The sequence below is a fragment of the Lutjanus erythropterus genome, chromosome 5 (assembly GCF_056507025.1).
Source record: "Lutjanus erythropterus isolate fLutEry1 chromosome 5, fLutEry1.hap2, whole genome shotgun sequence".
Classification (NCBI taxonomy): domain Eukaryota; kingdom Metazoa; phylum Chordata; class Actinopteri; order Lutjaniformes; family Lutjanidae; genus Lutjanus; species Lutjanus erythropterus.
Window position 1 is genome coordinate 18,462,606 of NC_139321.1, and position 25,239 is coordinate 18,487,844.

Consider the following 25,239-nt stretch of genomic DNA (forward strand, 5'->3'; position numbering starts at 1 on the left):
GTGAGTGTCCATATCTTACAAGAAACTGTTGAAACAGTCCGTTAACTAAAACCACAGTGGCTGCATCCTCTGCTCTCCCATACTTAGTAACGTGACTAACCACACACTCACAATATGTCCTCAAATGTTGCTAGCAGTCAGTGTGTCTATTTGTAACAGTTCGGTGAAATTATCTTGGGAGTTAATGCGTGCCACAGTTTATTTAGCACTAACAATGTGATAAAGAAAACAAAAGCTCCATAAATAAAAAGTGCCATTTGCCAGTATAAGACATTTGAATTGTCTTTAAAAATAAAGTATCCTTCCCTAAAGCTGTCCCGATCCCTTCAACAAAAATAAAAAGTTTATCAATTTAGTCCAATTTAGGATGATTTCTGAGAGGATGCTCCTATTGCTCATCAAAACTGCCTCTCTAGGATGCTCCTGCCAAACAGCAAGTGTTACCAAGGTAACTGGGATAAGCGTCAACCAACCATGGCGTGGTAGCACAGTCAGGTGAGTCCTGTTGTGACCAATGACAGGACAGTATCCTCTGCTGCTACTGCAGTGGCAGGATGCTCCCTGAAACACAGGACAGAAGTGACCTCAGTGAACAAGTAAATGTTGGCCCTCAATCCAAGTTTTAAAGGGAAAATTCTGCACTTTTCATGTTGATTTCCAGTCAGTGTTGAAGGTAAATGCAGAGTTCTGAGTTCTCCTGGTAACAGCAGTGACAGCAGACTTTGGCAGAGGAGAGCTTTCTTGGTCAATATAGCACTGAGGATTTTTTTTTTTTATAATATTTTTTGGGCTTTTGCCTTTTTGTTTTAGTGACAGCTGAAGACACGACAGGAAAGGCAGCAGATAGAGGGGACGACATGCAGCGAATGGGCCACAGGCGGGAGTCAAACTGGTGGATGCTGCAGAGGACTGACAGCCCTAGCACATGGGGCGCACACTCCATTAACTGAGCCACAGAGAAGCCCCCTATTATTTGATTTGACTACATTCACCATCAATATGACTGGACATGTACATGAAAAAAAGCCAAAATTTCCCTTTAAAAGAAAATAATCTAGATTGAATCAATCCATGTGAGTTTTTCTTACTTGTAGGTCTCAGTCTTAAAGCCTGGCTGAAGTATTTTGGGAGAAGTTTTCCCTCTGCGTTGCCTGCAGTCAGCAACACACCGTTTTCTGACCAGAAGAACTCAATACCATCTGTACAGTCAGATAGACAGAAAACACATGTAAGAAAGAGTCTTGCCTGCACATACAGACTGAACTGAGTGTACTGGGTAGCAGTCAATAGCTTACCAGCGAGAGCTTTGGGGATATCAATATACACAGCTAGATCACAGTCTTTCCTCATGCCTGTGGGGAAAATAAATGACACTGTAGAACATATTTGTCTAAATGTTCAGCTGGCTTCTCTCTGTCAAACACACACACACACAGTTTACCGCTGATGACACCATCCTCCCCTGGCAGGCCTGGTGCCAGGTGGATGTGTGTCCTCTTCATGCGGCTCAGGCCCTGCTGCTGGATGGAGGTCCAGTTGCGGAGGTAGGAGCCATGAACGGCCTCAGCAGGGCAGTCTGGAGAACCAGCCAGGACAGGTTTCAGTTCCAAATCCACTACCTGGCCACAGCAATACAACCAGTATTAACACAGCTTTCAAAATGGGGGCAAGGTTTGTGGACCTGCCTTTAAAGAAAAAAACTTAACTGCTTAACTAGTTGTGAAGATCTTGAAGTGAAATTTAACTTCTATCAGGGGAAGGCAAACTGAGAGCAAGATTAAAATTCAAGGTCAATGATGAAACATCCCATGTTTGTGACAAATGCATCAGTCGATGACTCAAGAGGGAAAACATAACGTAATCAAAGTTGATTTTAACACCAGCCGTGGTGCTATTCTCTAATGTCTTTTAGCATCTTCACCTTACACTGATTGCACTTATTTGAGAGGATGACAATGACATTTTCCTTTTAAACTGATTGTCAGGGGGACTAACAGCATATGTCATCTGAAAATTAGATTTAAATTATAATTTGAAGGTGTAAATTGTTTTACTACATTTGCATGCCTGGTGGAACAACATGGAGTGTGTTCTGAGCTGTTGTGTGATCTCCCAAAGTAAATTTTCCATTAGAGGAAAGTGTAGCTAAGATATCTCTCTATATATATATATTCTCTAAAATAATGTAATTAATTAATTAATTAAATTATTAAATAGTGCAAACACAGTAGGGCAGGGCGATTTGAACAATATCAAATATCACAATATTTTTGATATACTGATATCCATATTGAATAGGGGTGACTATTAGTGTTTTCATAAATTATTAACACAATGAAATTAATAATAATAATAATAAATAATCATTAATAATGTTGATATCATGACTAAGTGGACAAAGGAAATCAACAGAACAGGTAAAGCCTGACTTCATTTTACTGAAATGCAGCCTTTAAAACCAAGAAAAGATAACATTTATGTCATATCACGATACAACAACATCCAAAATCTAAGATGATATCTAGTCTCATATTACAATATCAATATATTGCCCAGCCCTAAAGTGGAGTATAAACTAATATAATTTCTAGAAAATTGTCTGTCATTCACTAACAGTCTCCCACACATTAGAAACAGATTGAACACTTGACTCCCACACTGTGTCTGTGCTGCCGTTGGTTTAAATCCTTATGTGTGGCTGCAGCAATAAAGAGGAGCAAAAGTAAGACATGGTTTTTCCTTCATCTAGATCACAAGGAGATTTATGATATTAGCTGGTCCACCAGAAAGGAAAATGTTTCTATTTAAAACCAATTTTGGTGAAAATTTTACTGACTACAGCACCTGCCTAGGGAGATGAGTCATCCTTCCATGCTTGTTTGCTGACAAAATTAAATATCTATTTTGCAGTGCTATTTGGAGAATTTCATGTATGTTGTTTTAGGATTACCTCCTGTGAGATTTACCTGTACTGTATGACCCTGACTGGCTCGAATCTGAAGGCGTCCGTCCTCTGGATGGGGGCGAAGCTTAAACCGCTGTTTGTCATTTGTGGCCACAACTCTTTCGACATCTTCCAGTGAGTATGAGCGGAACTGCGGATGAGACAGGAGTTCCTCCACAAACATGAAGCCATCTATGAGGATTACAGTTGTTATAGTCACATTTCCACAATGGATTTTCTCTCAGGTACACAGCTCTTTGCCCTGCATGATGCAATGGAATACATTTACATTTGTATGCATTTCATTAAGCATAGAACACAGATGTTGTTATTAGAAATGAAAAAGACTTTGAGGTAGGGGTGTCATGGTTCTCTGCCATCGTTTTTCATAATTTTAATTTGTGAAGATTAAGAGATCGACAGTTTTATTCCCTGACAACTGTGATTTAAATGTTAAAATTCTTCTTTAAAAAGATGAGCTAGTGGTATGGAAGTGCGACATAATGACCTATAAGCCACGCTGCATCATCTTGAAAGTGTTGTGTTTTTTCTTCGCACACAAACCAGACACCACAAGTAGGCAAGGGTGGAGAAAAAACATTTTTCGATATGATTATTGAAACTGAAAGCTCATTTTGATCGTTTTTCGATTTTAATATTTAAATTGTGACACCCCTACTTTGTACAGTGGCAGATGAAGTACTCAGATTTTTGTGTAATGTAAAAGTAGCAACATCACAGTGTAGAAATGCACTGTTATAATTACTGATACATTATGTGTACATCATTTTAATGATGCAGCTCCTAACGGTAGCAGTAAATCTAGCGCTGCCTATAACCTATGACATGCCTCGCTCTCCATAACAATATACCAAACACTCCCTCCCTATTTGGCAGTCTATTTAAACAGCAAAAGTGTCCCATATCTACCTCCGCCTGTCAATGCAACGGCTGCCCTGTATCAGTATCGCTGCCTGTTCATTAAGCCCCACCACCCCAGCATCCACCTGCAGGTCCTGGCGGGGGTTCATCACTCTACAACATCTGTATGTAAACATAATCTGCGGGGAGTGATGAGGTTGGAGCCTAGATGCTAAACTCTAATGTTCTGCAGCTGTAATAAACATTTTAAAAGTGAGTTATCTGAATTTTAATTATTTTATAGTTTGTGAATTACCTCCAGGGAACAGTAAACCTATAATAACACATCATACTTTTGATCATGTTTTGTATTATCAATCTGAATTAGCAAAGTTAAGAGTAACTAAAGTTATCCCATAATGTAGTCAATTATTCAATACAGTATTTCAGTCTGAAATGCATGGAGTACAAGTATAAAGTAGGAAAACATTTAATTACTCAAGTAAAGTACAAGTACCTAAAAAATGTACCTATGTACAGTACTTTAAAAAAGGCTATCACGCATAAGGATCTGCTGAAATACTTAAATTAATATCCTTACTTGCTGTTATGTCAGAATCTGTGATGCTATCAGTAAAAGGGTACTTGTGTTACACACTGCTCACCTGTACCCATTTGAAGACCCATCTGGTTGGCTCCATGACGAAGTACATAAGACATGGATTTAGACAGACGGACATCTCTGTCCTGGAAGGGGAGAAGCAGAGTGCAGGGTTTTCAAAGTCTGAGACTTGGAATCTCCCCTCAAAAAACTACCTTACCCTACCCTAAGTGACTAACCCCTCAAACAGCCCTTAAGACCTGTGGGAGCTAGCACAGACACACACACACACACACACACACACACATTCAAATTCAGTTCTAATTACAGCTCTGGTTTAAATATAGGACCTGGACTTTACCATAATAAACTATTTCCATGCCTTCATAGTCAGTATAGAGGTGTTATGAGTCAGAAGTCAGTCCCTGAACTATTAAAGAGATGGGACAATATCTCAATTTAAAGGGCTTTAATTTCTCTCACCTCTCCACCACGATTTCCTCTCCTTCCCCTCCCCCCTCTGCCTCCTCTCCCTCCTCTGCCTCCTCTGTCACTGTATTGGGACATGAATTGTAGTGCTTTCAATTCAGCAAAAACTTACAAAAGACTTCACAAAATTAACTAATAAACCTCTGTCAACAACACGGCCAAGAAACGTGCAGGTTCCATGGACATATTTTTAGAACGAGTTCCCACTTCCTGTCTGTTCTCGCTGTCCGCCTGCAGGTGTCGCTGTGGCGGTGCTGCTGTGCTGCGGAGCCCCGGCACCACAGAAGAAAAGCAGCGTTTTGTCCTGGAAGAAAACATCACTCAGACAGCAGCTGCAGGAGGTAAGAACACATTCATCCATGAAATTATATGTGGTGTCTCAGCTCTCGGTTCGTGCTGGCTATTTCACGGTAACTCGCAGTTCATGCCGATATATCCGAACAGAAAACCGCGGTGACGGGAGCTCCCGCTGTTTGAATTTTACTCAGAGGCTGAGCTAACTTGGCTAACTAATGTTAGCATAGTTGAGCTGGGGATGTTTCTTGATAGACAACCTCGTCCTTTGGGTCACACGGGGTCTTCTGTAATAAACATCAAGTTTCTGTCTCACCTGCATGTCACTGGGTGTCTTCTTTACTGTTACAAGTTTAAGGTCCAGCTCCTGGACGAAGCTGCCAGTGGACCTAAGTATTCGGGCAGGTCACCATGGAAACGTAACGTTCGATACGTTAACAGGACTCGACTGATAATTAACAGTGTTTAAAGAGAGGAAGTCCTACTTTCCATCAGTGTTGCTTTCAAAGACAGTTCGATACCGTGAAATGTTTATTTTACAACTTGCTATTGCAGAAGAAAGTAATTTAATTCTATCTAATTTTATTCTTCTCTCGGTATGGGTTTTGTATGTTCTAATTTGAGTGTCTGACCCTGTTGAGAGTCAACCATTTCACATTAATTAATATATCTCTGGAAATGAAACCTTCTGATTGTTGTCTCTTCCCTTTTTAGTCTTTGTAATTACATTAGCAACGAATTCCTGTTGATCAAGACGGATCAAACTTGTATTGTAAAGCCTATTCAGACTTTCACATTAAGTCTGTCAAGTTAGCAATCAGTATGCATTTTGGTTCAGGAAGATTCGTTTTAGGGCAATTAATAATTAATTTTTAAAAAATTAAACAATTAATTAACAACAATTAATAAAACAATGAATAATAATTTTATTGAAATCGCAATGTGGTCTACCGCAACTTTCATATTGAATGAAGCACAATATTTGTAACAGGAAAAATGTGTGTCAAAATACCATTTTAAATTAAATACTGTGGTGCTGCAGACATGTCCTGACCCACACATTATTTTCCAAACTTCAGAAAACATCTTTGTTTGGGACAGTCAAACCAATTGCAATTAAATATTTCTTCAAAATTGTTGAGCTCTACTTCCTTTCCTCTCTTCCTGAGAAATTGCATTCTGGTCTTTCTGTAATTTCCTATAAACTGTATATAACATGACAAACAAACCTGCTCCAGCAGACAGTAACATGCCTCCGTGTTTTGAGGCTGTCTTAAGCTGCACAGTGAATAAAATTCATCTTGAACAAGTCAAAGATTTTGGACATGTGAGAATCTTTTTCTTCTGTTTAAAAATTAATTTTCTCTTAACTAAACTAAGCCCCAACATTAAAAAAAAATATCCCAGTGGTATTGGTGTAAGAAAATCTCAATTTTCTTGAGTGTTATGATATTATGTTTTGTGATCCGGTGTCAGTGTTAAAAATCACTGTATTGTGATATATATGCAGAGATTCCTGGCAGTGGTTCATTTTATGTTGTCTTCAAAGGTAGAATCAGTAGTATTTGTTTGGGCCATTAGTAAACCAATGTTTTGGGTTGGTAAAGCATCACAAGCACAGCAAAATAAAGATAAAACAAGGAAATACAGGCAGAGGGCAGGGTTAAAAAAAAGTAAATTTTCTTTAACTCATATTTTATTTATGGTGGTGTGTGCTTTAGAGAATGACATTTTTCCCAACGTTAAATTTTTAAAAGCATATCACCATGTTTACTGTATTGCAATATATCACAATATATTGAATCATAACCCCAGTATCATGATATGTATGTATTTGCCAGATTCTTGCCCATACACAGCCATACCCCTATAGTAGATTAAACATTATAAAGTGCCCTCAGTGGTGGCCCAGTGTGCAAGAAATGTAATAAAGGGTGCCCTGTAGCTCACTTTGTAGCACATGCCACCGTTGAACTGAGGCTGTCAGTTCTCACTAGCGGCCATGGGTTTGATATTTGTCTGATTAAGTACCCTCAAATGTGGAGAAAACATTATTACGTGTTCTGTAGCGTGTCCTTACTCTGAAGAAAATCTAGTGTGACCTTTCAGTGGAGAAAATGTGATGAGCATGATCCACACATCTTGCCAGATATCAGACTGAATTGTCAACTAGTTACAAACCTTTTACATCTTTAGAGAATTAGTCAACTAGATGGAGTGGGAGTATTTGAAATTATGGACCCTGGCAGCCACACACCTCATTTTAGATGGTTTCCAGTATGACTGTTTTTGTAAGAGGGAACAGCAATTATAACCAAAACTATCTGTGGTTAAATGCCTTTAGTGTTAAGTGTGAAAACATGTTTTTTGTAATTTTGATGAGCTGACCCTTCATGAATATTTCCCCAGGGTGACTGAATGCTAGCTATTTATGCAAGCTATTATTTTCCAAAGAAATCAAAGAGAGATACTTGACAAAATACATTATGCAACTGACTGTAGAGCTGTCTGAAGTGATTTTTATTTCAGTGACCGTATCACTCCATCTTCATGTCCTTGCTTTCTCTCATTTGTATCTGCTGCTCAGGTGATGGAGTTTCCCCAGCATTCCCAGCAGCTGCTGTCAGCTCTGCGCACTCAGCGCCTGCGGGGCTTCCTCTGTGACTGCACTGTTGTGGTGGGCTCATCCCGTTTCCTGGCTCACAGGGCTGTTTTGGCCTCCTGCTCGCCTTTCTTCCACATGTTCTACTCAGACACTCCAGGAGTCAGCGGTGGAAATGGCACCAGCAGCTCTGTCACACTTGACAGCGACATCGTCACAGCCGCTGCATTTGGTTTGCTCCTGGACTTTGTCTATGAAGGCGTGCTGCAGCTGGACGAGTCTCCACCAGTGGAGGACATACTGGCTGCTGCAAGCTTTTTGCACATGAACGAGGTGGTGAGAGTGTGCAAGAGACGACTGCAGAGACGAGGGCCTTTGGCTGAGGCAGACAGCACTCGCTCTGAAGAGAGCGCTGGTGTGAGGAAGGCAACAGACGCAGGGAGGGAGAGTGGGGGTGATGGTGGAGCTGACCATGTGTTGGCCATGGTTGAGGATCACTTGAATCCAGTCGTCATGGCAGCGCCCCTCTCATCAGTATCCCTAACAGCAGAGAGGAGTCAGCTGGAGCCCGTGAAGTCTGAGCGGAGGACTGGTGGGGGGTCATCAGAGGCAAGAGTTCAGACTCCTCTGAGCCCTGACCTCGCTGATACCACACAGCCAGGCATGGACGGCCCTCCTCTGCCCCCAGGTGGAGAGCTGGTGCAGGGCCTTATTGTAGGCCCATCTGCCCCTGCATCAGGAAGTTACACAAGATCAAGGACTGGAGGTCAGGGAGAGGGGTCGGCCCTCTGCAGCCCCTGCAGCACCACTGAGACATACAGGTACAGGTCTGTTGTGTCTTTCTGCCAGAAAAAATAAAGATAGAAACACACACGTAACAACTGTTTACTCTAAATATCACACTGATGATCAGAGCCGTATATTTTAGTTGTGTTTCAAAGCAGACTGGAAGTCAAAAGGACATCAGAATCAGAAACACTATACACATGAACACATGTACTGTGCCCAAGAAATTTGTTTTGGTGTGATCTAGAGATGTAACTATTAATCAGTTTGGAGTTGCCTTCTTTTAGATTGATTGCCAGGTATTTTATAGTCAATAAATCATTTTGAGTAATCTTTTTCAGAAAGAAATGTCAAATTCTCTCATTTCAGCTTCATAAATGTGAATGTTTTCTAGTTTCTTTACTCCTCTATGACAGTAAGCTGAATATCTTTGGGTTGTGGACAAAGCAAGATGTTTGAGTATGTATTGTCATATCACTCAACCTTAAAGGGACAGTTTGGATTATCTGAAGTGGTGTTGTATGAGGTACTCATCGATGGTCAGTGTATTACCTCCACTAGTGTGTTGGCACGCCCCTAGTTTGAAAAAGCAGAGAGGAGTACCAAAAGCAAAGCAATATTCTGCTGTGGATCAGATCAGTAACAATTCAGCCACTTAAAAAGGTCTACCTAAAAAATTTAATATCTGTTCAAGTGTATGATATATTTAGAATACTTTCACCACTTTGTCTTGTCATCATATAGCTTTTTCTGACAGAAAACCACAATTTTTATAAGCCAAATATTGCTCTCTCCAAACCAACCAAACTCCATAGGTGAAATCAATAATTTTAACTCATAGAACGTAAGAGTTGCAGGTCAACCAGTGCCTTGGTCTGTTAGTTTGTTTGTGTTATTGTGTGGCTTCAATGAATTTGAATTATCCTTCTAAAACAACACAGAATAACACAAACAAACAAATCTGGGCAGCAGTAGACCAGCAACTCCCCTGTTCTGTGAGGTAAAATGACCTTTTTTGTCTATGGAGTTTGGTTGGTATGAAGAGAGCCATATTTGTCTCATATAATGGTGGTTTCCTGTCAGAAAAAGCGGACTGAGTAGTAAAGTAAAGTGGTGACCGCCATCTACTGTTGGTAAGTATGTCATCTAAACCTACATCAAATAATGTGAACTGTCCTTTTGAGTTAAGTGTAATATGTATGAAAAATGTTTGATTCCTTCTCCTTAAGTGCACTTAATATATAGTAGGTTATTCTTATAGACATTCTCATGATTTGTTCTTACAAAAAGGTTGTTCACTGTATATCCTCCTTTCTTTCTGTTGTTCGCCAGCCACAGCAGTAACCAGCAGCCTTCCTCATCTTCCTCACTGGTGACAGTGAGCCAAGCTAGTGGTCCATCAGTAGTTGCTTTTTCCCAGTCTGAGTTAAGCCTCTCCCCCAACCCCCATCAGGACGTTCCCCGACTGGCCCGTGATGACTCTTTCAGAAAACCATCAGAGACTGACCACAGAGGCACACTGGTCGGAGGACAACAGATGGTCATGTTAATCCAAGCATCAGCACTAACATCACACTCAGAAACAAACACAACACAGCGTGCGCTTCCCCAGATTCAAATCCAGAATGCCGTGTCTCTCCAACGCCCAAGCGTAGACTTCCATTCTGCTCAGAACCAACCCACTAAAGGACCTGAGGGTGATACTGGAGCTTCACACACCACTAGAAATAAAAGATCTCACCCTCTTATAGGCAGAGTGAGGACAGATGGTGGAGAGAGTGTGAAAGTCAAAGTTGAGGCCATTGTCATATCTGATGAAGAGCTGGAAGAAGAGAAGGAGGAAAGCAGGGAGAGAGAACCAGTGATGGAGGTGGATGATGAGTTTGAAGAGGACATCCAAGAGGAGGAGCTGAACAGCCCTCAGTTCCTCTCCTCCCACCCACAGGGTCTCTTACAAATGGCCTCCCATTCAAATGACTACTCCTTTCCCCTCTCTCCCTCGTCCTCCTCCTCCGGTGCTGGCCCTTCCTCCCAGGACACTTCCTCCTCCTTCACCGCCTCGCTCATCCCTCCATCCACATCTCAACATCATTCAGACCCTCCGGCCTACTTCCAGGACTTCCAGGACTCTATGGGAAACTTTGTGGAGGATGTCCCCACGTGTGGAGTCTGTGGAAAAACCTTCTCGTGTACATACACACTAAGGCGTCACGCCATCGTACACACACGAGAGCGTCCTTATGAGTGTCGCTACTGCTACAGGAGCTACACACAATCGGGCGACCTGTACCGACACATTCGCAAAGCTCACGATCACACACTGCCAGCTAAACGCAGCAAGGCAGACACAGAGCCCTCCCTGCCACCACAACCACCGCCTCCACCACCTCCACCTCTTAGTTAACACACAGACAGACACGGTTGAATTTCTATACTTATAAACACATACATTACATTTTAAAGGGATAGTTTAAAGATTATTTTAAATGGGGTTGTGTGAGGCACTTAAAAGACAGGTATGACCTACAGTAGATGGTGGATGGCATGCAAATAGGGTCAGCAACAAAAGGTATTTTGATCACCTTAAAAAGATCTACCTAAAAACATCTATATTAGTGTAAGTGTACACTACACTTAGAATATTTGAATCATTTTACTTTGCCACCAAACGGCATTTTCCAATGGGAAACTGCAATTATAGAAGCCAAATATCATTCTTTCTTGTGGGTCCACTCATTGGAGACTCCTTGGGTGAAGTCAGTGATTTTACTTTACAGAACACAGGAGTTGCTGGTCTACTGCTGCCTTGATCTGTTTGTTTGTGTTTTTGTGTGACTTTAGTGTTTTAAAACAATGGTTCTACTGTAACTAATACACTGATAATCATATCTCATACAGTCCCACTTCAGATAATCCAAACTATCTCTTTAACACTACATCTGTACTTTATCTCTAGTTCTGGACTCATCAATATTTTTTTTTGTCTACAAAATGCAAATCACAATTTCCCAAACGCTAAGGTGACGTCTTGTTACGTCTGACCAGCAGCTGAAAACTCAAATATTCAGTTTACTATCAAAACCCAGAAAATACTCACATTTGAGATTTATTTATTCTTTTTGTTTGTTTGTTTGTATTTTTTTCTTAATAAAATTACCCCAAATAATTAGAAATTGTTGTAATGATTAATAATAAGGACTGACACAATGTCTTCACTACCAGGGTATCTACAGGTCTTTAAAGTCTTAAATATTTATGAATTTCAAATCATCGTCTTCAATTCAGGTGTCTCTAGACAATCTTAGACAATTTTATTCATACACCTTTTCATAAATTAAGCACAACCCACTCTTTTTTTTTAATTTAGGCATTTTACAGTTTGTTTTTAATTGTTTACTATCTTTATCATTCATACATTTGTATGGATATAGAAATGTTCATGAACTTCATTGTGAGGAGAAGTATGAAAATGTCTCAGAGACGTGTGTGACATCCTTCAGCTAGTGTTCGCTATTATGAACTCAAAACACAAATAAGGGAAAGCTGTTTTTACTTTGTGCCAACAAATTTTGACTGATTGTACATGTAGTAGCATTGAACTGTTTATTTAAAAGCAAACACCTGCACAAATTTTAAAATTAGAATCAGATAGTGCCATCCTCTGACTTGTAGTACATGCCTTTCCTTGCATCACTTTTGATAAAACCACTGTGCCAAATGGCCTTCACCTTGCTTTGTTTCTTCATCTCTTTTGTTCCTCCCCTTGCCTTCTTTTTGTTTTTTTATGTTTTTTTTTTTTTTTTAAGTAAGAAGTCTTTGATTAAGACGATTTCCAAATTAGGCAGCTCAGACCCAGAAATAAAAAAAGTGGCAACTACACACACTGAATTCTCTAAATGATAGGAAAGGTGCTTGATTTCTCCTCTGTTTTAGAAAAACAGAAAGATGCTGTTCCATAATTTTATGCAGCAGCAGTTTTTACCTGACAAACCGTGTTCTTATGTATTTCCAGGGGCTTTCCAGGATTATATACAGTAGTATATAGCCAGTCAGATTCTCTTTGCACTGTGGGTGTTTTGCCCTAAATTCTGGTTTTGCTAAATAGTTCATAGACTTTGCTTGACATTCTCCATTAGAGTCAATTAAAAGTTGTTAGGAATGGAAAAAAAAAAATGTTCAACTTCCAGCCTAGAAGTGAGGTAGCAGGAGTGAATACATTTGGGAATCTGTGTTTGATGTATTTGGCTTTGCTTATTGTTCATGTGACCATTCCTTCTGTCTTGTTTCTCCTGTAATATGACAGAAAACACAGTATGAGCACACTTTTACACCTGCAGTTATTCTGCCTTCTCTTTAAATGTTTAAATTGGAACTTTAAATGTGCCTAAATGACTGTTTGACACTGGAATTTGTTGTCCTGCACCATGTTTTACAGTTTCTGTATAATGAAAATTGCTGAGTATTGGTACATAAAAACTCAAGAGACACTGGAAACTCATAATCGACAGTAGAGTCAGTGATCATTTAGAGGCTTTCACAGTAGCCAGTGTGCAAAATCTAAATGTCACCTTGTGAATAAACACTATTCAATAGAAACCGTGTGTAAATATTGCAATGTTTCAGTGATATCACAATGCACATGTTGGTCAGTCATCATTATGTTTCACTTTTCTTTATTTTACTACAAAAGAACATATACAAAAATATAATAAACATTATGTCTGTTGTGGTCAGCCACAGGAACACTAGCATCTCCTAAGTGATTTTCACTGACTGTAGCCAGTATCCATCAAACTGTACATGTCATTCTAACAAGCCGAGGTGACACCAACTCGCCACGTCCCTGCTGTGTGTCTCTTCAGTCTTCCACTGGCCCGTGGATCTGTGAAGAGATGAAAAATCAGCATCTATCTACAGTTCAATCTGCCTCTGTGTACTTGCTGTATTTTGAATAATATTCTGATGAAATGTTGTCAGTGCAGCTTTGTTTTTGTCAATTAGGACAGTATTCATGAAACTGAAGAGGATCAATAAAAAGGACAGTGCCACAACACTGTTCCAACAGCAACTCTGCAAACCAGAAATCCATTTTTAATTTACCACGTTGCATCTACTACATTATTAGCCTGTGGACCTGAGACACAAGTTGAATCAAAAAGGTATTAGGCTGCTGAATTGATTTTGACAGAACTATTGTGACAGAAATAAATGTTTTTATTAAAAGTACTGTTTTTAGTATATCAGTGTGCTGGATTAGGCTTTGATTTTCACTCACAAAAATCAATAAAGCAGCATACCAACATATGTAATAATTTTTCTAAATAAAATGTGGAACCCCCTCTGGAACATGGCATAAATAAAAAGAGCTTTATCCTGATAACTTTATTAAACTTTTTAGACATGCTTCTAATTAAAGGTTACAGACTGCTGTACACACAAAAACTTAAAGCCAAAACAAACTGTAATTTACATACTGTAAGCACAAAGATTTCTCAAGACTTGCCATGAGTTTATAACTTGTTTTTAGTCTATGATATTGGTTGGTCTGATGAAAAAGATCACCACAAAAGTACACTTATGATTTTGTTTATATTAATTAAACAGAAAAATTATTAATTACTGGTGACACAGGCTATTGTTGTCTTTGATTAAACAAGCCTTTTTAAAAACTCACCGCGTCAGCCAACTCTGGCCAATCCATCGCCATCACAATTGTATCGTCGGAGTTCGGAGGTGTCTCCAGGTTCCAGTAGGTCAGCTTATCAAACACAGAGGACAACCTCACTGTCCTGTCCTGCACAGACACATTAACACGCATAATTCAGTATCATACAGACATAGTAACAAATTCTATCTCCCATGCAGTCAGTGCTTTGCCTGATCCAGGCTGCTGGTCAGAGTAGATATCAGTGATATTTACCTCTTGGTCAGAGCCAGGCTTGTTGAATTCTTTCAGCACCAACCCAGTGTAACCCTGTGGACAGCTGAGCTCCTGCCCCCTCAGTCCACGCCCTCTGAATGACACTGTCATCTCTGTAATGGGACAATTGCATAAAGAATTGCTTCAGCAGAAATTAGTTCTAGTCGTCTGGAAGAGAGGCTTTAAACTTTGCAAAACCAGACATCAGACATATTCTCAGTGTACCTTGTTTGCGGTCTTTGGCTGTAGCAGTTAAGTACTGTGAGACTTGGGCTGACCCGTTGTGCTCAATCTCACAGGGCATTAGGTGGACCGGGTCTCGCTTTGCCAGGCCTGCAGGTGACACTTGAACACGAGTGACACTTGTGTTACAGGACATCCTGCAGGACAGAAGAGATCAAAACACAGGAAAAGACAACAATAATAACCTTAGCTGTGATTTCAGACATAAAAGCTTGTCTATGGAGTATCTGATGGCCCCAACAGTATAAAGTATTGGAATAATCATGATTATTTATCAACTGCAGGTGTCACTATGGGCTCTGTCTGAATCAGAATCAGGTTTATTGCCAAATAGGTTTACACCTGGAAGGACTTTGCCTTGGTGTTTTGGTGCATAACAATAAACATGGTAAGCAGTATATGAACAAAACAAAACAAAACAAAACAAAAAAGGTACAGCAAGTCAGGAAGCATAAATGAAAACCTGACAGTAAAATATGAAAAAAAAACCGTTATAAAAATATGGTCAATGTCATTTAAATGAAAGAGCTGTAAAGTTTTGTTGTATTGCGTAATAAATCATATTTTTAGGATTATATGACAAGTTTTTTTGTTTGATTGTTTGTTGTGAATAAATATAAATACAAGAAACTGTCCACTGTGTAATAACTGCATGTCCTGCCGAAATTTGTGAGCTCTGACATCAACCAGCGGAGACCTAATATTTGTCATATTAACGTGTTTTCTCTGTTCCTTATGAACATGTTTAAACATGTTGTTACATGACTTAAATAACGACTTGAGAAGCATAACTCCAACATTACCTTCCAGCAGTTTTCCAGACGTTTATGTGAATTGAAATGTAAAATCGGACCTTTTCCGGATTGTTCCAGTCGCTGCGTGTGATTGGACAAAAGCGTCTTCTTCTACGCTCAAAGATATTTTGGCGGGTTTTTAGTGTTCTGCCGGAGGATGCCTCCCCCACTCGGTGAGAGATCACTGTCCTCACTTTTCCGATCACCCTTCGCTGCAGCAGGCAGAAAGAGGCGGAGTCAGATGTGGGACTGGACGTCTGATTGGCGGAGCGTAACCTGCGTTAGTCTAATAAAATAAATACCACCATCTGCTGGGCGACTGCAAAAAGAACATGTACAAGTCTGTACTGAGCCAACATAATGGAAACTATTTATGACAACTTTCCCCAAATTAAATATATAAAATTAAATATATTAAATATACATTATTTTTTTTACTAAGTACAAGAAAAAACATGCACTCAACTAAATATAATGGATCTGTAATCAGCTAATCTAATGGAAGCTTAAACTTAAAATTAAATGTATGACTGTATTTTAAATCCTCTGTAAAAGTCGCTGGTTTGATTCCCACCTGCAGCCTATTTGCTGCTTGTCATTCACTCTCTCCACCCCATTTCCCTGTCATATCTTCAGATGTTCCTGTCAAATTAAGGTAAAAATGCTCAAAAAATAATATAAAAACAACAAAATAATAATAATAATAATAATAATAATAATAATAATAATAATCATGGGTGGGAACAGCAACATACATAACATAATATTTATTTTTAATTCATTTTAAGACAAATAAGGTATGCAGGCAGTTACAAAAACTTGGGACTGTTAACTTGTAATCACACAGAAATATTTACCCTTATGTGCCTCGTAATAAGTGTATCAAAATCTACACCCAAGGACAAAAATATCGCAAAAGTTACAAAAGGTATAAAGTAAATTATCATGATGAAAAAATCTACATTTATTTACACAACAGCCATCATTATAGCCTGCACTTATTGTAAAATTAGACAAACAATTTGAGTAATTAGCATTATTAGCTCATTACCAAGTTAAAAAAAAGATAAAAAATCATCAGTCTTCCTTGAGTAAGTTATTAGTAAGTTAGTGAGTATTTTGTGATATTAATAAACTGTGTAGTGAACATGATATGTTAGATCCAAACTGACTAGAGATTATTCTTACAGGAGCACAAAGGACTGATAGAGAGCTGAACATTATGATGTCACAGTGAAGTTGACCTTTGACCTTGTGGATAAAAAAAATTAAATGAAATAAAAAAAAAAAGGCTGCAGCGAATGTCAGCAGTTGCCTGAGGACATGCCTTCGAACTTCAGAGAACCACTGATCTGTGTGAAACCACCTTTTAACATGGGGTCATTTTCCTTTTCTGATAAAACATTGTAGGGACGAGGTCTATCCAAGTAAACTACAACTCATCTAACACTCAAATGAGGTCCCTTTGCACAAACACGTCAACAATATTGGCGTTTAGAGGTGCAGGAACACTGAAACACTCAGTGAGAGATGTTATTTCACTGACAATGCAACTTTTATAAACTGTCCACACTCAACTGAAATACATCACAAAACGTCAGCTTTTTATTCTCAGCTCTGACGGTCCCTGTTACCATAGCTACTACGCAAGCTTCACTTACAACCAAAAACACCAGCACGTAACAGGAATGACAACATACAGTGTTCGACTCATCAAACCAATGTCCCAAACAGTATTTGGCGAATTATAACTACAGTATAGGCACTATTGGATAGTATCATATAATCTGGAGCAATAAATGAGAAAACTGGAGCTTTGCAGCAAACTGAATAACAGTAGAGACACATTAACAGGCACAAAATGAAGAAAATTAAGAATTTAGCAATTAAATATATATGCAACAGTGACTATAAATAGTCAGCATGATATATTAGACTAGTGTATGAGGTGTAAAAATACAGTGAATAGGCTGAAAAATATAGGCATGTCCTTAAAATTAAATTATCATCCAACATTGTGATAGAGGGCAATGTTTCAATCAGTTTTTACAACAGCCAGAACAAAATAAAGCCTCAGCCCTGTTGTCAGTGTCACGTTCAACACTGAGAACTCTGTTCCAGTTGGCAGCAGCAGTCTCTCTCTTCATATGGGACGGGCTAAACTCTGTCCAGCGGCAGCTCTTTAAGACAAGTTATTGAGGGATTTTCTGCTCACAGCATTTCATCAAGACCGTGTCAAGCTGTGGACCAAGAGACCAAGAGGGAAGGAGAAGTGATTTCCTAACAGCTCATGGTTGGCCAGAGGTGAGGTTTTTTTTTTATAGCAAGACAGAGAACTGTTGCAGGCACGCTGCTGCTGGATACCACGTGGACATTTTGATTAGACTGCTTTATTGTTTTCTAGAAATTTTGATTTGCATTTTTGGATTTTGAGTTAAAAATTATTTAATAGCCTCACACTGGTCTTTACCAGCATTATTCTTGATGTAGAAATCCACAAGTTCATTTTTGGGTTAAGCAAGTTGCAACACTCTTCCTCTTTTGATATATCAGCAAGTATTATTAAAAGTTAGGTTACAAGAAGAGAGAAAATAGCTTCATTTTACCATTCATCGTCTGCCATTATTAGATTATACATATGTAGAGTGACCAGATCCTAACAAAACAAATGAGGGACAAAGACTATATTTGTGTGGGATGTGTGAAAAAAAGGTAGCCAAAAATGTTCATATCAAAAAATAAATTTGTCTGCCCCGTAGCTTTTAACTCTATGATTTACCCTGTGGTTGTGTCAGTAGCACACAGCAGAAAATAGATGAGTAGTTTCTGTGTTGCTTTTCTTCATGTTCGTTTCCATCTGCAGAGCTTGTGACTTTGTGGTGACTCGTAATTTTCCCTGTTGGCCGTCAGGTAGACAAGACAGCGACAGGTTAATTTGACCCACGCGTCTTCAGTTTGACATCAAACAAAGCCCTGTGATGACAGCCTTTCCTGCTTTCTTCACAGCCATTGCATAAAAGCCAGATTTTAGAAGAGTGTCTGTCCTTGCACGGTTTGACTTTTGAACACCACAGCCTATCAAAATGTGGGACATGGGGCAAGGGATAGAAATGTTGCACAGTCCCACATAAACCTGCACATCTGGTCATCCCATACTATATTAATCAATATAATTTGGAGTCATCTGATGTGAAAGGCCTCTGCTTGTGACTCAGATTGGACTTGGTGGTTTCGCAGCTCACATTATTATGAGTAGCATCTGTGTCTTAAGCTCAGTGAGATCATAATTTCATCAACCACACTGAGTTCTCTATGACGTTAAACAGACAATGCTTGAGCTATCTTTCCATTTCCCCCCCCCAAAAGAACCAGATAACTTTTTAGATAACCCTAATAACAGATCTGGGAAAAATGCAGCCCTGAATGTTACCAACTGAACTGTTTCATGGAAATACCCAAAATCTACAAAGACAGTCAATAACATCTTGCTTACCATGACGACCATCATCAGAACTTTATTTTGAAAGCTCCTAATGAACTGTATCTTTTATATTAAACTGTAACTTTATTTATCCATGTTATTTGTGTTGTTCATCTGCTATAGTTGCAACCTGTATGTGACATAATTTGCATCTGGCCCACAGCAGCCTGATCACTTTCTCATGTGGTCTCTCATGAAAAATAATTTCCCACACCTGTTCTAGACATTTTAATGACAGGCTGCTGCTAAAAAGCCTTAAAATGTATCAAATTCACATTTACTAATAAAAGGCTGTAAAGATATTAAATTGGCTTAAATTGTTGGATTGTTGAACATTAAATCAATATATCGATACAGATCAATGTATTGCTACACCCTTAGTTTACATGGTCTAAAATTCCCTATAAACCATAAAACCTGGACATTTAAGCTTTGGCAAAATCAGCGAGTTGAATTTGAATGCCTCTGTTATCCTGTTACCATCTTTTAAGTTTTTGTAAACTTAAATTTCTTTACTCTAGTATATATATTTCACCTTAATTAAGTATTTGGACAAAAGTTCTTTAACTCACCCAGGTATTTTCATTTTGACTTACCGTACTTATAATTTTCAACAGACAAATATAAATTCATTCAGAAGTGTGTAGATATATTTGATGTTTAGTTTTATTGCAAAATTGACTTCAGTTTTAATTTATTTAAAAAGTCTTACATTTAACTTGCTGATGGATGAAGACACTCTGAAAGACCGTAGACCTGATTAGCCTAACTAAGTCAGTATGATCTGTGAAACTACATTTCTTTACACTCACCTTTTAAAACATGCCGGTAATATGGTTGCATTTACCTCACTGAGTTGTTTTTTGTTGTTGTTGTTGATGTTATTTAATTATTTGTTTTGTTTTATCTATGGTTTTGCAGCTATTCCTGGTGTTAGGCCTATGGATCAAGAAACTTATATGAGTCCAGGAGATCATGGAGAACCATCAGTCCTTCTTGGTCGGGCGCTGCTCAAGCTCCAGGATGTTGTTGTCATGGCGATGTTACGTATCCGTCAGAGAGTCATTCAGACCCTCATCGTGTTCTCTGTTGTCTTCCTGCTGCTCTGGATCGCTGGCTTTTTGTACGGCAGCTTCTACTACTCCTACATGCCCAAGGCGACTTTTTCCACACCTGTGCACTATTACTACAGGTGTGTATGTGATGTCCTGTCCAGTTGCATCAGGAAAACACAGACTAGTAACTGTATGTGTTCTTTCTGTCTTTCTTTCTTTCTTACAACATGTTCATTGTCATTTTTATGCCATAACATACCACCAAGAAACATGAAACAATTTCCTATCAGGTACAGTCTACATTAACCATCTCTCCTGTTTCTGTGCATTTACACAATAAGATTCTTCTCTGTAGCTGCATGGTGCGTTTTAATCTTCTCATTTGCTCGGTACTTCTCATACTGTGAGTAATGATGCCTGAGATTATATTCCTACGGAACCACAACCTTTTCCTTGCACATCAAGCAGGTAGCAAATCCACTGAACCCCACGAAATATTTTGAATTTTGAAGCTCTCTATGTTAATTGTCCACTTTCTTTTTCAGAATAGAAAGACACATCTTTCTTATTGGCAACCAAACAACAAAAAAAGCCCAGTAACCTAAACAGAGTATCGTTCTCATCCAAACATTTAGTGCAAACATCTGGAATATTAGCTGACATGATGTAGCCTGATAGGAGTTATGATCATTCTCATCAATCATGTATATTGAAGTAATTTAAAGCTTGTCTGTTCCTGCTTCAATCTATCTCATCAATGTCTTCTTGTACATCTATTTCCTGGAGATTCCTCCTGTTTTTACTCTCATTCAGTCATTCATTCCCGGTTTTGTCTGCAGGACAGACTGTGAATCTCCTACCTCTTTTTTGTGTTCATACCCCGTGGCCAACATCTCACTGATGAGGAACAAGAAACATGTATGTATGGACGTGTGTTTATATGTGTCTGTCTCTGTCTGTGTATTAAACATTCATGTTTTCACAGAAGAATTCTCCAATCTTTTAAAAATGCACATTCAGGTGCTGACATTTGGCCAGGCCTATCGGATCTCTCTGCAGCTAGAGATGCCCGATTCTCCGGTCAATCAGGGGCTGGGGATGTTCATGATCAAGACGGCCTGTTTCTCTCGAGACGGAGGTCAAGTTGCCTCCTCTGCCCGCTCTGTGAGTTGCACTAACACTTGTTCAGTTTCAATCAAATAACGCTTCTAGTTCCTGCAAACTCCACTGATTCACTGTTGCATCGCTGTGTGTTTCTCAGGCAAGACAGCTGCTGGCCGCCTCCAGCTCTCGCTTTGTGAGTACAGCTCTGACGGACAATAACCTTTTAATCACACAGCCTGGTCAGAGCCAGATTAGAGCTGCTTATGCTTGCTGCAGAGTTCCACTGAAACACAAGGTGATCTCAGGTGACTCAGATGACAGGGAGAACATGTGAACTAATGACTGATTCAAACACATGATGGGACTAGAGATCTTCCAGTGAATTTTCTAAGTGTAAGAAATCCATCATTGACCCTTATTTTACATTGCAAATGAGGAAAAAAAGCAGGTACAGTCTCATGCAATTGAGCGCAACAGTCCTTTAATAAAGACAACCTGTGTTTACATGCACATTATGGTTATGATTTGGTTTTTAGAGTGTCCTAGTTATGTTTTGTGCATGTAAACAGCATATCCCAGTTTAGAAATCTTTAAAAAACTTTCAAACTTAAGTTTGCCCTTTAAAGGGGTATTTCACCCAGAAACGAGCCACAAAGTTGTTAGTGCTAGTGCAAGTTGTGTATCACTCATGTCCAGTGGGTTTTTCCTGTCCCAAAATAATGTATCTTGGTATCTCCTCTTCCTCTTCAAACACCATAAATTCAGCCAATGTCACATGTTCCACAAATTATTGCACTTTTGAGGGATTTTTATTGGTCCTTTTAAATGTTCTGAGGAAAATGGTTGCTAAGGACCTTTGCACAGAAAGAGAAGAAAAGATCCACACACCAATAAAGCTCCCATATGAAAATTTATTGTTTCAAGCTATCAGCTCTTCCTCAGCCTGCAGCAGTCTGAGGAAGAGTTGATAGTGAAATGGATCTTTTCTTCTCTTTTTATGCTTTGATATTTTGTGATCCAGCACCCAACCCACTGGGCCTCGGGGATGTGTGTGTCTTTCTCTCATAGTGCCAAGGACCTTCAAACAACTCATACAGGAAAGTAGCTAAACTAAAGCTAAACTCACTATATTAGAGACGTGTTGATATGGTACATTTTAAGGTTCTATTTCATGGTGTGTTTGTATTGGACTGCATTAAATTATTACGTTTTTTCTTGCGTATTATTGTGCCTTCATATATACTAATCAACTTCACAAAATAAGTCTATTTGAAACACCTTCCAGTCAAATCAACTGCCACATGGTACAGCTTCAAATATTTACCTTCTGAGTCAACGCAAATAAATCAACTTAACTTTACAGAACTATTTTGTTCCACATAATGACATTGTGCAGGGTTTTGGATTTTGTGGTTACAGAGGGGATGAGCTCATTAAAAGTCCACTGAGATCATCTTTTGTTAGTGTTCATTAAATTAAGCACACAACCAAATCATTAAGTCATACAGAAGGTGAAAATATTTGCATCCATGACAACACTAGTCATCTTTTCCTGAATATTATTCACTGAAAACATCATACGTTTGTAAGGAAAGATCAGATTCATTCATCCCCAGGACACTGGATGGTGAGTAAAGGTGGATGTCAGGGTGACTGTGTTGTCTTGCTGTGGTCAGAGCATTCTGCGATACCGTTCAGACCTGCTGAGGTACCTGGCGACGCTTCTGTTCCTCCCGGCCTACCTGAGTGGAGCCGCTGAGCAGAAACAAGTGCTGGAGGTGGAGCTTTTCTCAGACTACACAGACGACCCTGTGAGTCCTGCACTGCTCTGGGAACATTTTCCTATGTGTGAGAGCGATTGATTAGCAAGCCAAGCATTTTGTTGAGGTCTACCCAACAGTGTTTTTTTTCTCACGCATGTGCAGTATTCCCCCTCTGTCACTGCTGTCATTGAGATCCTGTCCAACAGTGTGCAGATCTACTCATCTCAGCTCTACGTTCATGCTCATTTCACTGGTATAAGGTAAGTACACCATGTTGTGTCACAGATCTGTAACAGCAGCATACAGATCTGATGATGAAACAAAGAGGAAAGAAAAAATCCATCATTTTAAAACCTGAAGCACAAAATGAGGCTGCAATAAATAAATGTTCTAATTTCAATATATTTATACTAGCAAATACACCAAATTTTGTTGACAGTCCTTTAATGACAAGTAGGAGCTTTATTAACTTAACACAACACTCAACAACACACAGGGAATGACTTACAGACACATTTCTCCACCAGCAGCAGCATCATCAGACCAGATTTCAATGACTGTGACCCAAAACTGTGGAAAGTAATTAAGTACATTTACTCAACTAAGTACGTTTAGTAGGCAAGTGTACATACAAGTTGAGAATTTCCATTTAAAGCAGCTTCATGCTTCTACTCTACAACATTTGTCAGAAAGCTTTGGTTACTAGTTACTTTTCAGATTACAGATTTTTCACACCCTTCCTACACAGTGCCAAAACATTTTTCTCCAGATTTGTTGATTTGAACTTTTCGGATAAAATGGAGTAAGTGTTGATTAAATTCTCCTACTTCTAAAGCTCAAAAAACCCTAAAAACTCTTAGATTAGCTGGAAAATGAATCGTCACAAAGCTGGAAACACGGCTGTTTTTCTCTTGAAAAGTTATCTTTTTAGAGATACATCGTTCTCACAGGAGAGTGACGCTACAAACAGTCCGATTTAACCGTCCAACAGCCTATAAAGTAGTTAAAGTGATCTCGACCATAAACATCTACAGCAGTAAAAGGCAACAAACACGTTAATGCAGCAATAATATTTATCCAAAAACATCATCAATGAAACAGACAAGAGAGAGAGAGAGACAGCCTCAGAGAAAAGTTGTGGTTCAGTTAACTTTGCACAGAAGCATCAGGTAGAAATGTAACTGAGTACATTTCAGAGCCTGTACTTTTTCACTTTTACTTGAGTAAAGAAGTAAAATCTGTACTATTTCTAAGAATGTGTGTATATTTACCACTTTTGTATGATAGCTAAACACTCACAACGACCATTTTTCTGCACGGTCAGTACTTTTACTTTTGTACATTTTGTTGAAAACACTTGCATACTTTTACCAGACTATAACCTTCATGTGTGGTATTGCTGCTTGTACTTGTGTAAAGGCTCTGAATACGTTTTCTCTGTGGGTTGCTCAAGGAAGTTACCGGAAATAACCAACTGGAATAGAAAGAGGAGTCAAACTGAAACGTAGCAGCCATAGAATTACTGTAAAGCTATAATAACTGTTTTTTTCCTCTGTCATCAGATACATTTTGTTCAACTTCCCTCTCCTGTCAGCTCTGATCGGTGTGTCCAGCAACTTCATCTTCCTCAGCCTCCTCTTCGTCCTCAGCTACATGAGGCTGCTGTGGAAGGTGGAATGGGTACCAGAGCAGGTGAGAGGACCAGTCTGTTATACTGCAGACGATACTGAGCTCGTCTTTGGCCGCAGGGCCGCACACTCGATGAGTTTGTATTTAAGTGAGTGTGACTTATTACCAGATTCCTCTCAGGTGTTACAGCTCCGACTCGACCAGCTCCATGTGCTTCTTTTGTTGTCGTTCACAGCTCCAAACAGATGGACTGCTGTCAGATAGGGAGGATATCATGAACAACAACCAGCAAGAAGACGAAAGAGATGCTGCTGCAGGTACAAAAACACAAGTATTTCAACATTATTCAAGTTATTTGTATTGGTCACTTGGTACTGAAAACAGAAATAAATCCATTGGCAGGTGCTGCAGAGCTGGTGGGTCCCATCCAGACAACCATCACAAATCAAAGTGAGGAGAAACCTCATCTGCACTCTGCGAACAACACAGAGGTGCACAACAGACAGATACATGGTCGAAGTGAAATAAATGAAACAGAGGCGGCTTGAGGCCGTAATAAAGGAGATAAATAAAGGAGACGGAAAAAGTAGAGAGCAATCCTGATAGTAAGATGTGAGAGTGATGTGGTTGAAAATGAGCGAAAAGCACCACTGACAAATACACACTGCAGTGA

General features: G+C 39.3%; 4 protein-coding genes across 4 annotated transcripts; 2 read left to right on the top strand and 2 right to left on the bottom strand.

Annotated features, from left to right (window-relative positions):
* Positions 1–185: 185 nt before the first annotated feature.
* trpt1 (tRNA phosphotransferase 1) lies at positions 186–5,108 on the bottom strand. Its single transcript, XM_084718999.1, has 7 exons — positions 4,890–5,108; positions 4,471–4,552; positions 2,967–3,136; positions 1,442–1,619; positions 1,296–1,352; positions 1,089–1,199; positions 186–561 (listed from the first exon to the last, which is right to left on the bottom strand). Exons 1-7 carry the CDS (start codon positions 4,971–4,973, stop codon positions 539–541), a joined length of 705 nt encoding a protein of 234 aa, XP_084575125.1. The 5' UTR covers positions 4,974–5,108; the 3' UTR covers positions 186–538.
* A 19-nt stretch (positions 5,109–5,127) lies between these two features.
* zbtb3 (zinc finger and BTB domain containing 3) lies at positions 5,128–13,173 on the top strand. The gene is made up of 3 exons (XM_084719001.1): positions 5,128–5,236; positions 7,777–8,618; positions 9,910–13,173. The coding sequence occupies exons 2-3, from the start codon at positions 7,780–7,782 to the stop codon at positions 10,979–10,981; spliced, it is 1,911 nt and encodes a 636-aa protein (XP_084575127.1). The 5' UTR covers positions 5,128–5,236; positions 7,777–7,779; the 3' UTR covers positions 10,982–13,173.
* Positions 13,174–13,237: 64 nt separating this feature from the next.
* Positions 13,238–15,696, bottom strand: rnaseh2c (ribonuclease H2, subunit C). The gene is made up of 5 exons (XM_084719000.1): positions 15,544–15,696; positions 14,723–14,877; positions 14,498–14,610; positions 14,252–14,371; positions 13,238–13,459 (listed from the first exon to the last, which is right to left on the bottom strand). The coding sequence occupies exons 2-5, from the start codon at positions 14,874–14,876 to the stop codon at positions 13,436–13,438; spliced, it is 411 nt and encodes a 136-aa protein (XP_084575126.1). The 5' UTR covers position 14,877; positions 15,544–15,696; the 3' UTR covers positions 13,238–13,435.
* A 2,042-nt stretch (positions 15,697–17,738) lies between these two features.
* Positions 17,739–25,239, top strand: LOC146326685 (seipin-like). Its single transcript, XM_084718389.1, has 10 exons — positions 17,739–17,838; positions 19,937–20,207; positions 20,910–20,988; positions 21,091–21,234; positions 21,332–21,367; positions 22,851–22,985; positions 23,100–23,197; positions 24,500–24,629; positions 24,802–24,883; positions 24,969–25,239. The coding sequence occupies exons 2-10, from the start codon at positions 19,957–19,959 to the stop codon at positions 25,112–25,114; spliced, it is 1,101 nt and encodes a 366-aa protein (XP_084574515.1). The 5' UTR covers positions 17,739–17,838; positions 19,937–19,956; the 3' UTR covers positions 25,115–25,239.

Coding starts and splice junctions, on each gene's coding strand:
- trpt1 (XM_084718999.1), bottom strand. CDS start 4,973: ATGTCCCAATACAGTGACAGAGGAGGCAGAGGAGGGAGAGGAGGCAGA. Junction 3,137..4,470: donor GGGTCTTCAAATGGGTACAG/GTGAGCAGTGTG, acceptor TAATCCTCATAG/ATGGCTTCATGTTTGTGGAG. Junction 1,200..1,295: donor TATCCCCAAAGCTCTCGCTG/GTAAGCTATTGA, acceptor CTGACTGTACAG/ATGGTATTGAGTTCTTCTGG.
- zbtb3 (XM_084719001.1), top strand. CDS start 7,780: ATGGAGTTTCCCCAGCATTCCCAGCAGCTGCTGTCAGCTCTGCGCACT. Junction 8,619..9,909: donor ACTGAGACATACAGGTACAG/GTCTGTTGTGTC, acceptor GTTGTTCGCCAG/CCACAGCAGTAACCAGCAGC.
- rnaseh2c (XM_084719000.1), bottom strand. CDS start 14,876: ATGTCCTGTAACACAAGTGTCACTCGTGTTCAAGTGTCACCTGCAGGC. Junction 14,372..14,497: donor AGCCTGGCTCTGACCAAGAG/GTAAATATCACT, acceptor GTGTCTGTGCAG/GACAGGACAGTGAGGTTGTC. Junction 13,460..14,251: donor GGCCAGAGTTGGCTGACGCG/GTGAGTTTTTAA, acceptor ATCTCTTCACAG/ATCCACGGGCCAGTGGAAGA.
- LOC146326685 (XM_084718389.1), top strand. CDS start 19,957: ATGGATCAAGAAACTTATATGAGTCCAGGAGATCATGGAGAACCATCA. Junction 22,986..23,099: donor CAGACTACACAGACGACCCT/GTGAGTCCTGCA, acceptor ACGCATGTGCAG/TATTCCCCCTCTGTCACTGC. Junction 24,630..24,801: donor TGGAATGGGTACCAGAGCAG/GTGAGAGGACCA, acceptor TGTCGTTCACAG/CTCCAAACAGATGGACTGCT.